This window comes from Bombina bombina, chromosome 3 (assembly GCF_027579735.1).
Source record: "Bombina bombina isolate aBomBom1 chromosome 3, aBomBom1.pri, whole genome shotgun sequence".
Classification (NCBI taxonomy): domain Eukaryota; kingdom Metazoa; phylum Chordata; class Amphibia; order Anura; family Bombinatoridae; genus Bombina; species Bombina bombina.
In genome coordinates, this window is record NC_069501.1 from 785,816,501 (window position 1) to 785,831,689 (window position 15,189).

At 38.1% G+C, this 15,189-nt stretch overlaps 1 protein-coding gene across 3 annotated transcripts in view; it reads left to right on the forward strand.

Annotated features, from left to right (window-relative positions):
* Positions 1 to 15,189, forward strand: part of GAS6 (growth arrest specific 6) — a 391,979-nt gene that overhangs the window by 49,249 nt on the left and 327,541 nt on the right. For all 3 annotated transcript variants that reach the window (XM_053707678.1, XM_053707680.1, XM_053707679.1), the window contains exon 5: positions 2,884 to 2,946. In XM_053707678.1, coding sequence (XP_053563653.1) covers positions 2,884 to 2,946 — 63 coding nt within the window. The remainder of the gene's footprint in view (positions 1 to 2,883; positions 2,947 to 15,189) is intronic.

A 15,189-nucleotide genomic window follows, 5' to 3' on the forward strand; every position in this document is an offset into this window, starting at 1 on the left:
AGTAATGCCTTGTTTGCTGTAATTGTTTTTTAATAGCCCACCACTTGCCTTGTTTAGAAGAGCGAATCCAGGTGTGCTACTGGAGAATACCCAGCTAACTACAGTCATTTTTAGCAATACATTCTTTGTTTTGCAGTTCTTATCATCTCTGCTGAAGCCAGTTAGGGTCAGTTATGGGGCAGGGCATGCAAAGCCTGTAGTGTGCACTCTGAGTTCTTAAAATTTGTATTCCCACAATTCAGACTTAAATTACAGGAAAAGGATCAATAAATAAAAGTATATTGCAAAGATATTGTATTGGGCATTTTATGTTAAAATCACTGTCCGTTTCGTGAGTTTCCCTTCTAATGATTACTAGCCAAAGCCCTCCATGTCTCTGCTATTACAAGTGGCACTAAAGAGATGCATTTATTTGTTGCTTATAAAAGAGATCATTTTGCAGTATTAACTGATGTACTAAGGGGAAAAATGCGTTTCATTTTTATATTTGGCGGTAAGTTCTTCATATCAGCCAGTGAGTACTCAGTCCTTTTAAAGGGACATAAAACCCCCAAACAACTTTCCTATTTACCTCTCTAATTTGTTTTGTACTCTTGGTATCCTTAGTTTAAAAGGGATATCTAGGTAGACTCAGGAGCTGCCGTTTGGTTGCTGCACGTATATACCTCATGTTATTGGCTCACCCAATGCATTAACTAGCCCTCAGTAGTGCATTGCTGCTTCATCAACAAAGGATGCCAAGAGAATAAAGTAAATAAGATAATAGAAGTAAACTAGAAATTTGTTTAAATTTTTCTTTTTCTAAATGTAAAAGAAAAAAAATTGGATTTCATGCCCCTTTTTAAATATAAATAATTGTAAATAATGTTATTCTACTAAACTAATGTAAAATGATGTATGGACATGTCTACATATCAGATAACAATAAGGTGCTGTTGCACAAAGCAGTTGAAATGCTTCATAAACCACACACATTTACAGATACTATATGGGTGGTCTGTTTTATTTTGACAATGGTCCAATTTCTGGATTATTATGGTTTTGATCTGTAGTCGCTATTTAACAAATAATATTAAAGGGATAGGAAAGCCAAAATGAAACTTGATTATTCAGATAGAGTATGGAATCTAAAAACACGTTTAAATTCACATACATTTTCAAACGTACTTTGTTCTCTTGGTATCCCTTGTTGAAAAAAGAATACGCACATATGATACACTAGTGGGAGCTAGCTGCTCATTTGTCTCTTGTGATTGGCTAACTAGATGTGTTCAGCTAGCTGACAATGTTCCTTTAGCAAAGGATAACAAGAGAATGAAGCAAATTTGATATTAGAAGCAACTTGGAAATTTGATTAAAATTGTATGTTCTATCTGAATCGTGAAAGAAAATGTTGGCGTTTCCTGTCTCTAACTGGTATAGGTTTATTATTTCATTTATATCAAGCAAGAATAGAGTGGAATTAAAAAGAGGGAGCTTTAATGTGAAAGTGAACTCAATAGAAATGGAAATCTGTGAATCTAACCTTAATCCTGCTAATAGATTTAAAATGGGGTTTGAAGGTGACAAGCGTGTCTAAATGAATCATTTGTATATAAAGATTATAGAAAATGGTTATAAATTACTGGTTGCCAAGAATGCCTCGCACATTTAACCATCCAGTGTACCAAATACAAAAACATAATAATCGGATTATTAGCTTCTTTACATTTCTTCTATTTGCAGCAACATGACTGTATCCAACAATATGTTGTGAGCTAAGATGACCCAATGCTAATTGTCATTTGCAGAAGTTGCTCTAGTGATCTAATTTAGCTGATAAGGGAGAATGCATGTGCAGCTGTTAGCTATGGAAATATCCTGTGTGTAATGCTTTCCAAGTGCAGTGAGATCAGAGGCATTTAATAATGAAAGAGAACCGGGAGTGTATAGACAAACCGTGTAGGAATAATTCTGCTTTATTTGAGGGGTCACAATTCTATACATACTGCTTTATACCAATCAAAATACAGATAAACCTAGCCTGCTTGTGCTGCAGCTCATTCTTTGCAAACGGATAGAAAACTCATATTTTGACATTGGGGGTACATTTGCATTATAGTTGTTCCCAAAAAAGCCAACAAAATGATACATTGACTCAAACGTTATTTTTATTGGCAGGACTAGCAGTTACTTATTTTATCTCATATTGCCTACAGCTTGGTTACTAGCTAGAAATGTGTCTGGTATTTTCCTGGTATTCATTTTTGTATCTTGGTTTTCTGATAGAGAGCAGCCAAATACTCTACATCCTTTACTTGATATGTAAGCATGAATTGTTAAGCATATCTGAAAATAAAACAGTGCATGGGGGACAGAATAGTTTTTAGTGTGGAGAACTGCTTAAAAAAAATAAAAAAAAAAATGGAGGTGAAATCTACAAAAATGAATAGGATTTGAGTGCTGGTTCTCTGAGATGTCTTGTAAATGGGTGTTTTATAATATTATAGCTGCGTGGTTTTCCTAGTAGCCTTGCACATGAAATATTCTTTTGCCAAATCTAGCCATGGTCATTATTTTAGTATAAAGCGCAGTTCAGTTGTCTGAAGCTGATTAGGGAAATGTATGTAGCAGTGTTAGCCCTGAAAAGCCAGCAGGGTGAATTTTTAGTTTAGAGAAGTAGAAAATCCTCCGTTTCTAGCGTTAGATTACATGAAAATGGGCCAAAATAAATTAATATATTGCAAACTTGTTTTTACTATGCATAACTAAACCTTTTATATAATATTCAAATATACTGTCCTTTTAAAAAAACCAACTCTTGGTACAATCTAATATTTTGTCTTTAAAATCTTGAATTAACTTTTTTTTTTTTTTTAACAATGTTACCCTCTTATTCTGCAGAATGTATTAATCGGTTTGGACCCCCACACAGACCAGACCCAGGTCTCACAACATGTATACACAGTGAGTATAGCACTTAAACCAGTATTTATCTTCTAATAATGATAATTGCAGGATATTTGTCATGTAACATGTGGCATTCGGATCAAACAGAACTAGGCATTTTGTACACCGTGACTTGTACTTCCCTTTCAATAAGTGTCTTGTGTCACTCAAGTGTGCATAACTATTCAGACACCCATCATTATGCACTGTATTGTACACAGTACTGTACTGCACATCTGCTGTACTTTTAGTTCCAGAGTATAGCATAGGCGTGTTGTGTAAATTGCAGGGTATTATTCAAAAGGTGACTGTACAGATCCACTGTAAGATTACTGGGACACTTGTGTTGAATATAGTTAAAGGGACAGTCAACACCAGAATGTTTGTTGTTTTAAAAGATAGATAATCCCTTTTATTACCCATTCCCCAGTTTTGCACAGCCACCACGGTTATAATAATATACTTTTTACCTCTGTGATTACCTTGTATCTAAGCATCTTCTGACAGCCCCCTGATTACATGACATTTTATTTATTATCTATTGACTTTCATTTTAGCCAATTACTGCGTGCAGTGTCTGCCACAATTCACAGGCGTGCACACCGTGGCCGGACTGTTATCCGAATGACGCTTTTCCGACGGACATTTGTCCGACGGACAATATTCCGAAAGACATTTATCCGGCTGCTGGGTGGGAATGAAGCTTAAAAATCACGGTTTTATAACATTTTTAATAGTGGACTGACAAAAGACAATTAAATCAACTTATATATAACATTTATAACATTTTTAATAGTGGACTGACAAAAGACAATTAAATCAACTTATATATAACATATTAATTATAATATTATAATTATAATAATTATATTATGTGTTAAAAGTACATCGTGAGGGTAGGGACCCATGGATAGGTTCCCAGAGGCGGTTGCGGCGCCCGAGTCACTGATTGTAACAGAAAATTTTGGATCGTATCTGCCCTCGGCCGAATGTATCTTGATTTATTTAAGTAAATCTTATATATTATGTGCTATTGCCTTTAAAAAGTCTAATCTTGAGTATTCACTGTATTTTTCTAAAACTTTCATTATCCTGTTGTTTATGATTTCATATTTTTTTTTGGGTTTTCTCAGTTCAACTCCAGAATCAATTTTTTCAATTGTTAACTCCCATTCTGCTTGTTCTTTTCTTATTTTTGAAACTAGTCTGCAAATGCTTGGGTGGGTTATTGACATTCGTTGGTCAAATGCTCTGTGCCATCCTTCTAGAGAGTTGTTTGTTCTAGGTAACCCTAGTTTTGTTCTTTCAAAAGTGTTCCACATCGTAATATCGAAAGTAGGTTTTCTTCTTGTACCTTCTTGTAGTTCGCCAATCCAGGTTTTTTCAAAATAATTTAAAAATTCAGATAAAATGTTACTGTTTTGTTTTTCTATTGATTTTACAAAGTCATTAAATGTTTCAACTACATCTTCCACTGGCACAAATGCTAATGCTTCTAAGCATTTTATGATCAGAGCATTTTTTTCATTATTATACCATATTTTTAAGCCCAAAGATTGTATTTTTCTCCACAGGCATTGGGAAAAATGGAAAAAGCATCCATAAATTATTGTATTTTGTAAAAAATTTGTCATGCAATTTATTGCTGCTCTTTCAAAATCTACAGTAATTGATATAGGATTGATATCTGGATTTTTTTCTTTTATAATACTAAAAATTAAATTATAAGTTTCCTGATTTTTATTTTTTGATATGCAGTATACTAATGGTATGGTATGGTTATCTTCTATTAAAACATGTATTGTATACAACTGAAAACCTAAAGGAGCTGAGTCAAATGTTCCGTCACAGAGCCAGTGTTGTTTTTTTGAAAGAAGATCTACATTTTTTTTAGTAGACAGAATGATTAAATTTTCACTTTCGTGCATGATGAAATTTTCTCCTCTGGTTGTTTTTCTTAAATCATCATTTAAAATGTTTCCATTTGGTGTTGTTCGATGTCGACGTACCATTCTGGCAAGAGTTTCTTTTTTAGGTAGAGCTCCTGCTGCTTCAAGGGGGAAATTAGATGTGCAATTTTGTATTATGCTTGATGTTACTTCCTCTGAATTTTTAGCAACTTCTTTTATTTTTTCAATTGTTTTCATAGATAAAATTCTTGCTGCATTAGGTGGATGTGAATGATTTGATGCATCTTTTTCAATTATATCATTAATGGTTTTTAGCCTTCCTCCACAAAAACCTTTTTTTTCACATCTCCAATATGTGACATTTTCTTTTTTTTTGTCTACAATGTATGCATAACCTTCATATAACATTTTTCTTCCTCCTTTACACGTCTTTATGAACTCCATTTTTTTAATTTGATGTTTTTTTTAAATTTATTTATTTAAGTGTTTGTGTTGTTTTTTTTACCTCAGTAGCCACAATATATATTTAAATTTTCCGCTTTTATACTGATGACAATTATGCAATTACGTGATTGCGTGATTGTGCTGTTCGGCGTGCAGTCGGAAGCAGTGTATATCGGACATATGTCTGACGGACGAATGTGTTTCGGCATTTTGTCCGTCGGAATTTTGTCCGAGCACCCGTGCACACAATGTTATCTATATGGCTTACAGGAACTAGCTCTCCCCTGTTGTGAAAAGCAAATACCAAAGCATGTGATTAGAGGCGGCCTTCAAGGGCTTAGAAATTATCATATGAGCCTTCCTAGGTTTAGCTTTCAACTAAGAATACCAAGAGAACAAAGCAAAATTGGTGATAAAAGTAAATTGGAAAGTTGTTTAAAATTACATGCCCTATTTGCAACATGAAAGTGTTTTTTTGGACTTGACTGTCCCTTTAAAGGGATATAAAGGGGCAGAAAGAAAATGCTCTAATATGTTAAGAGCATTTTATTATTACACTATTTACATATAATTGTGAATTTAACACCTGTATAGGGAATAAACACATAGTCAAAATCAGCTCTACCGCAGTAATGCACTACTGGTAGCTGAACACATCAGTGAGCCAATGGCTTGAGACAGTTGCGTAGCCACCAATCACAAGCTTACTCCCAGTAGTGAACTGCTGCTCCTGAGGCTACCTAGGTATACTCTTTAACAAAGGATACTAAGAGAATGAAATACATTACAATTTACTTATATTATAAAATGTAAGCTTAAATCTTCATTTTATGTCCCTTTAAACCCTTTAAAGTGTAAATTATATTCTTTTAACTAATGGTAAAGGAGAGGTCATTTCCTAGGTGTCTCCATGTTTTGTTAAAGAGAGAGCTCTCTCATCAGTGTGTGTGTGTAGCTTTAATTTGTCTACTGAATTTCATATCACATGGATTACACAGTTTGAAAAAATACAATTACAATTTGTAGAACTTGATTTATATAATGAATATGATGTGCTTTAATTCATTACATTCATTATAGGCATCTCTTTATCCATTTTAATGGTGTTGGTGGATATGTAATAATTTTACTTGGGTTTATTTGCATGTAAAGCCAGATATCCAGATAATGTTTATACTTTGCCATAATAAATGTATTTGCAGGCAGCTAAATAAGTTAGAGATACATTTCTGTCCTTTTTTTAATCATTGTTATTTGCACTCGTAATGTCCTTTTAAAGCAAATTCAGCAAATATCTCACATTCCAAACTGATTCACGAGTTCCTTCCTCATTTTCCCGAAGCTTGCTGCCCAGCTGCAAGATAAGCGCTTCTAATCAGCACTTGTTGACTGTAAGCAACTTCTTGTGGTGTATACACCTGACCACGAGCCACGCGTACAAAATACATCTTTATTTTACAAGCATTTAACCTTTTTTTTTTTTTTTTTTTTTTTTAAAGCAAAACATAGAATGTTTTTGAAGTCCAGGGATACATTTGTTTGGAGAGCCTTGAGCATTTTGACTATTATTCATCTGCTTTTCTTTGGCCTTTGCCAGTTATATAATGATATATGTATGAATGAGCTTCTGCACTGATCAAACAAGAACTGTGTTAGCAATAAAATGTTCTGAGCCCTGCAGGATCCACACCAGCCTCCCTGGGAGTATTATAAATAATATAAGTGCAATAAAAAAAGTATTTCTCTTGTTAAGTGTATCCAGTCCACGGATCATCCATTACTTGTGGGATATTCTCCTTCCCAACAGGAAGTTGCAAGAGGATCATCCACAGCAGAGCTGCTATATAGCTCCTCCCCTCACTGCCATACCCAGTCATTCTCTTGCAACTCTCAACAAAGATGGACATAGTAAGAGGAGAGTGGTGTATTATAGTTAGTTTTTTAACTTCAATCAAAAGTTTGTTATTTTTAAATGGTACCGGAGTGTACTGTTTCATCTCAGGCAGCATTAGAAGAAGAATCTGCCTGTGATTTCTATGATCTTCTCAGAATATGTGAGAACAGCAATGGATCTTAGTTACTTCTGCTGAGTGAGGTAACTTCAGAGAGGGAATGGCGTTCAGGTTTTCCTGCAATAAGGTATGTGCAGTTAATATTTTTCTAGGGATGGAATTTGCTAGAAAATGCTGCTGATACCGGATTAATGTAAGTAAAGCCTTAATTGCAGTGATAGCGACTGGTATCAGGCTTATTAATAGAGATACATACTCTTTTATAAAAGTGTAATATAAAACGTTTGCTGGCATGTTTAATCGTTTTTATATATGTTTGGTGACAAAACTTATTGGGGCCTAGTTTTTTTCCACATGGCTGGTTTGATTTTTGCCTAGAAACAGTTCCTGAGGCTTTCCACTGTTGCAATATGAGTGGGAAGGGCCTATTTTAGTGCTTTTCTGTGTAGCTAAAAATACTGACAGAGACATTCAGCTTCTTCCTGCATGATCCAGGACATCTCTGAAGGGCTCAAAAGGCTTCAAAGTCGTGTTTGAGGAGGGTAACAATCACAGTAGACTGTGGCAGTTGTGACTGTGTTTAAAAAAACGTTTTTGTCATTTATTATTCTGTTTTTGTTATTAAGGGGTTAATCATCCATTTGCAAGTGGGTGCAATGCTCTGCTGACTTGTTACATACACAGTGAAAAAAGGCAGTTACACTAACAAAATTTTTACAGTTATTTCAAATGTTGTCAATTTGTTTCTCTTAAAGGCACAGTAACGTTTTTTATATTGCTTGTTAACTTGGTTTAAAGTGTTTTCCAAGCTTGCTAGTCTCATTGCTAGTCTGTACAAACATGTCTGAAACAGAGGATACTTGTTCATTATGTTTAAAAGCCATGGTGGAGCCCCATAGGAGAATGTGTACTAAATGTATTGATTTCACCTTAAACAGTAAAGATCAGTCTTTATCTATAAAATAATTGTCACCAGAGGGGTCTGTCGAGGGGGAAGTTATGCCGATTAACTCTCCCCACGTGTCGGACCCTTCGCCTCCCGCTCAAGGGACGCACGCTAATATGGCGCCAAGTACATCAGGGACGCCCATAGCGATTACTTTGCAGGACATGGCTGCAATCATGAATAATACCCTGTCAGAGGTATTATCCAGATTACCTGAATTGAGAGGCAAGCGCGATAGCTCTGGGGTTAGACGAGATACAGAGCGCGTAGATGCTGTAAGAGCCATGTCTGATACTGCGTCATAATATGCAGAACCTGAGGACGGAGAGCTTCAGTCTGTGGGTGACGTCTCTGAATCGGGGAGACCTGATTCAGAGATTTCTAATTTTAAATTTAAGCTTGAGATCCTCCGTGTATTGCTTGGGGAGGTATTAGCTGCTCTGAATGACTGTGACACAATTGCAGTGCCAGAGAAATTGTGTAGGCTGGATAAATACTATGCAGTGCCGGTGAGTACTGATGTTTTTCCAATACCTAAAAGGCTTACAGAAATTATTAGTAAGGAGTGGGATAGGCCTGGTGTGCCCTTTTCCCCACCTCCTATATTTAGAAAAATGTTTCCAATAGTTGCCACTACACGGGACTTATGGCAGACTGTCCCTAAGGTGGAGGGAGCAGTTTCTACTTTAGCAAAGCGTACCACTATCCCGGTTGAGGACAGTTGTGCTTTTTCAGATCCAATGGATAAAAAAATTAGAGGGTTACCTTAAGAAAATGTTTATTCAACAAGGTTTTATTTTACAGCCCCTTGCATGCATTGCGCCTGTCACTGCTGCGGCGGCATTCTGGTTTGAGGCCCTGGAAGAGGCCATCCATACAGCTCCATTGACTGAAATTGTTGACAAGCTTAGAACTCTTAAGCTAGCTAACTCATTTGTTTCTGATGCCATTGTTCTTTTGACTAAACTAACGTCTAAGAATTCCGGATTTGCCATCCAGGCGCGTAGGGCGCTATGGCTCAAATCCTGGTTAGCTGATGTGACTTCAAAGTCTAAATTACTCAACATTCCTTTCAAGGAGCAGACGTTATTCGGGCATGGTTTGAAAGAAATTATTGCTGACATTACTGGAGGTAAGGGTCATACCCTTCCTCAGGACAGGGCCAAATCAAAGGCCAAACAGTCTAATTTTCGTGCCTTTCGAAATTTCAAGGCAGGTGCAGCATCAACTTCCTCTGCTTCAAAACAAGAGGGAACTTTTGCTCAATCCAAGCAGGCCTGGAAACCTAACCAGTCCTGGAACAAGGGCAAGCAGGCCAGAAAGCCTGCTGCTGCCTCTAAGACAGCATGAAGGAGCGGCCCCCTATCCGACAACGGATCTAGTAGGGGGCAGACTCTCTCTTCGCCCAGGCGTGGGCAAGAGATGTTCAGGATCCCTGGGCGTTGGAGATCATATCTCAGGGATATCTTCTGGACTTCAAAGCTTCTCCTCCACAAGGGAGTTTTCACCTTTCAAGATTATCTGCAAACCAGATAAAGAAAGAGGCATTCCTAAGCTGCGTACAAGATCTCCTTGTAATGGGAGTGATCCATCCAGTTCTGCGGACGGAACAAGGACAGGGGTTTTATTCAAATCTGTTTGTGGTTCCCAAAAAAGAGGGAACCTTCAGACCAATTTTGGATTTAAAGATCCTAAACAAATTCCTCAGAGTTCCGTCATTCAAGATGGAAACTATTCGAACCGTTTTACCCATGATCCAAGAAGGTCAGTACATGACCACAGTGGACTTACAGGATGCCTACCTTCACATTCGGATTCACAAGAATCATCACCAGTTCCTGAGGTTTGCCTTTCTAGACAGGCATTACCAATTTGTAGCTCTTCCATTCGGGTTGGCTACAGCCCCAATAATTTTTACAAAGGTTCTGGGCTCACTTCTGGCGGTCCTAAGACTGCGAGGTATAGCGGTGGCTCCTTACCTGGACGATATCCTGATACAGGCGTCAAGCTTTCAAATTGCCAAATCTCATACAGAGATAGTTCTGGCATTCCTGAGGTCGCATGGGTGGAAAGTGAACAAAGGAAAGAGTTCTCTATCTCCTCTCACGAGGGTTTCCTTCCGAGGGACTCTAATAGATTCTGTAGGAATGAAAATTTACCCGACGGAGTCCAGGTTATCAAAACTTCTAAATGCTTGCCGTGTTCTTCACTCCATTCCGCGCCCCACGATCGCTCAGTGCATGATTGCCAAAATCAAACAGGAAAGAGCATCAGTGATATTGATAGCGCCTGCGTGGCCACGCAGGACCTGGTATGCAGACCTAGTGGACATGTCATCCTTTCCACCATGGACTCTGCCTCTGAGACAAGACCTTCTAATACAAGGTCCTTTCAATCATCCGAATCTACTTTCTCTGAGACTGACTGCATGTAGATTGAACGCTTGATCCTATCAAAGCGTGGCTTCTCCGAGTCAGTAATTGATACCTTTTAATACAGGCATGAAAGCCTGTCACCAGGAAAATTTACCACAAGATATGGCGTAAATATCTTCATTGGTGTGAATCCAAGAATTACTCATGGAGTAGGGTTAGGATTCCTAGGATATTGTCCTTCCTCCAAGAGGGTTTGGACAAAGGATTATCAGCTAGTTCTTTAAAGGGACAGATTTCTGCTCTGTCTATTCTTTTACACAAGCGTCTGGCAGAAGTTCCAGACGTTCAGGCATTTTGTCAGGCTTTGGTTAGAATTAAGCCTGTGTTTAAACCTATTGCTCCTCCATGGAGCTTAAACTTGGTTCTTAAAGTTCTTCAAGGGGTTCCGTTTGAACCCCTTCATTCTATTGATATCAAACTTCTTTAATGGAAAGTTCTTTTTCTGATGGCTATTTCCTCGGCTCGAAGAGTCTCTGAGTTATCTGCCTTACATTGTGATTCTCCTTATCTGATCTTTCATTCAGATAAAGTTGTTCTGCCTACAAAACCTGGGTTTTTACCTAAGGTGGTTTCTAACAAGAATATCAATCAAGAGATTGTTGTTCCATCATTATGTCCTAATCCTTCTTCAAAGAAGGACGTCTTTTGCCTAATCTAGACGTAGTCCGTGCCTTGAAGTTTTACTTACAGGCTACTAAAGATTTTTGCCAAACATCTAACCTGTTTGTTGTTTACTCTGGACAGAGGAGAGGTCAGAAGGCCTCGGCAACCTCTTTCTTTTTGGCTTCGGAGTATAATCCGTTTAGCCTATGAGACTGCTGGACAGCAGCCTCCTGAAAGGATTACAGCTCATTCTACTAGAGCTGTGGCTTCCACCTGGGCCTTTAAAAATGAGGCCTCTGTTGAACAGATTTGCAAGGCTGCAACTTGGTCTTCCCTTCATACTTTTTCCAAATTTTACAAATTTGATACTTTTGCTTCTTCGGAGGCTGTTTTTGGGAGAGAGGTTCTACAGGCAGTGGTTCCTTCCGCTTAATCCTGCCTTGTCCCTCCCATCATCCGTGTACTTTAGCTTTGGTATTGGTATCCCACAAGTAATGGATGATCCGTGGACTGGATACACTTAACAAGAGAAAACATAATTTATGCTTACCTGATAAATTTATTTCTCTTGTAGTGTATCCAGTCCACGGCCCGCCCTGTCCTTTTCAGGCAGGTCTAAATTTTAATTAAACTACAGTCACCACTGCACCCTATGGTTTCTCCTTTTTCGGCTTGTTTCGGTCGAATGACTGGATATCGCAGTGAGGGGAGGAGCTATATAGCAGCTCTGCTGCGGGTGATCCTCTTGCAACTTCCTGTTGGGAAGGAGAATATCCCACAAATAATCGATGATCCGTGGACTGGATACACTACAAGAGAAATTAATTTATCAGGTAAGCATAAATTATGTTTTCTCTTGTTAAGTGTATCCAGTCCACGGATCATCCATTACTTATGGGATATTTTCCTTCCCAACAGGAAGTTGCAAGAGGATCACCCACAGCAGAGGTGCTATATAGCTCCTCCCCTCACTGCCATATCCAGTCATTCTCTTGCAACTCTCAACAAAGATGGACGTAGTAAGAGGAGAGTGGTGTATTATAGTTAGTTTTTTAACTTCAATCAAAAGTTTATTTTTAAATGGTACCGGAGTGTACTGTTTCATCTCAGGCAGCATTAGAAGAAGAATCTGCCTGTGATTTCTATGATCTTAGCAGAAGTAACTAAGATCCACTGCCGTTCTCAGATATTCTGAGGAGTGAGGTAACTTCAGAGGGGGAATGGCGTGCAGGTTTTCCTGCAATAAGGTATGTGCAGTTAACATATTTCTAGGGATGGAATTTGCTAGAAAAATGCTGCTGATACCGGATTAATGTAACTTAAGCCTTAAATGCAGTGATAGCGTCTGGTATCAGGCTTATTAACAGAGATACATACTCTTATAAAAATGTAATATAAAACGTTTGCTGGCATGTTTAATCGTTTTTATATATGTTTGGTGACAAAACGTATTGGGGCCTAGTTTTTTTCCACATGGCTGGCTTGATTTTTGCCTAGAAACCGTTTCCTGAGGCTTTCCACTGTTGTAATATGAGTGGGAGGGGCCTATTTTAGCGCTTTTCTGCGCAGCTAGAATTACAGACAGAGACACTCAGCTTCCTTCTGCATGATACAGGACATCTCTGAAGGGCTCAAAAGGCTTCAAAAGTCGTGTTTGAGGAGGGTAACAACCACATTTATTATTCTGTTTTTGGTATTAAGGGGTTAATCATCCATTTGCAAGTGGGTGCAATGCTCTGCTAACTTGTTACATACACTGTAAATATTTCGTTAGTGTAACTACCTTTTTTTCACTGTTATTTCAAATTTTGTCAAAATTTGTTTCTCTTAAAGGCACAGTAACGTTTTTTATATTGCTTGTTAACTTGGTTTAAAGTGTTTTCCAAGCTTGCTAGTCTCATTGCTAGTCTGTACAAACATGTCTGAAACAGAGGATACTTGTTCATTATGTTTAAAAGCCATGGTGGAGCCCCATAGGAGAATGTGTACTAAATGTATTGATTTCACCTTAAACAGTAAAGATCAGTCTTTATCTATAAAATAATTGTCACCAGAGGGGTCTGTCGAGGGGGAAGTTATGCCGATTAACTCTCCCCACGTGTCGGACCCTTCGCCTCCCGCTCAAGGGACGCACGCTAATATGGCGCCAAGTACATCAGGGACGCCCATAGCGATTACTTTGCAGGACATGGCTGCAGTCATGAATAATACCCTGTCAGAGGTATTAGCCAAATTGCCTGAATTGAGAGGCAAGTGCGATAGCTCTGGGGTTAGACGAGATACAGAGCGCGTAGATGCTATAAGAGCCATGTCTGATACTGCGTCACAATATGCAGAACCTGAGGACGGAGAGCTTCAGTCTGTGGGTGACGTCTCTGAATCGGGGAGACCTGATTCAGAGATTTCTAATTTTAAATTTAAGCTTGAGAACCTCTGTGTATTGCTTGGGGAGGTATTAGCTGCTCTGAATGACTGTGACACAATTGCAGTGCCAGAGATATTGTGTAGGCTGGATAAATACTATGCAGTGCCGGTGAGTACTGATGTTTACCCTGTTAAGTGTAGTCAGTCCACGGGTCATCCATTACTTATGGGATTATATCTCCTCCCTAACAGGAAGTGCAAGAGGATCACCCAAGCAGAGCTGCTATATAGCTCCTCCCCTCTACGTCATACCCAGTCATTCTCTTGCACCTAACTAATAGATAGGACGTGTGAGAGGACTGTGGTTGTTAAACTTAGTTTTTATTTCTTCAATCAAAAGTTTGTTATTTTAAACAGCACCGGAGTGTGTTGTTTTTTCTCAGGCAGCATTAGAAGAAGAATCTACCTGAGTTTGTGTATGATCTTAGCGGTCGTAACTAAGATCCATTTGCTGTTCTCGGCCATTCTGAGGAGTGAGGTAACTTCAGAACAGGGGACAGCGGGCAGGGTTCACCTGCAAGGAGGTATGTTGCAGTATATTATTTTCTAAGGAATGGAATTGACTGAGAAAATTCTGCTAATACCGATGTAATGTAAGTGCAGCCTTAAATGCAGTAGTAGCGACTGGTATCAGGCTGATATGTATGTATGTTTACACTGAGGTATTTCTAGGGAATGGAACTTCACTAAGAAAATACTGTATACATTTAACTTATATTTGAGCCTCCACTGCAGTGAAAGCGACTAGCAGCAGGCTTATTAATAACATTTCATAATTTTATTTTTAAACGTTTACTGGCTTGTTAATCTTTTTTCTCTGAGGTTCTTGGTGATAAAACTTTATGGGCATTATTTTTCCACATGGCTGTCGTTTGCTTATGAATAAAATCAGTTTACTGAGCTTTCCCCACTGTTGTATTATGAGTGGGAGGGGCCTATTTTGGCACTTTATTGAGCAGTAAAAATTCAGTCACAGTCTTCCTATTTCTTCCTCCATGATCCAGGACGTCTCTACAGAGCCCAGGGGTCTCCAAAACTAGTTTTGAGGGAGGTAATCACTCAGAGCAGACCTGTGAGACTGTGTTTTGACTGTGATAAAAACGCTTATATTAAATTGTTATCCGTTTTTGGGTACTAAGGGGTTAATCATCCATTTGCTAGTGGGTGCAATCCTTTGCTAACTTAATGCATTTACTGTGAAAATTTGGTTGCTATAACTAATTTGGTTCATTGTTATTTCAACTGTGACAGTTTTTTGTGCTTCTTAAAGGCACAGTAACGTTTTTCATATTGCTTGTAAATTTATTTGAAAAGTATTTTCCAAGCTTGCTAGTATCATTGCTAGTTTGTTTAAACATGTCTGACACAGATGAATCTCTTTGTGCAATATGTTTAAAGGCCAATGTGGAGCCCAATAGAAATTTGTGTACTAATTGCATTGATGCTACTTTAAATAAAAGCCAATCTGTACATGTAAAGAAAATTTC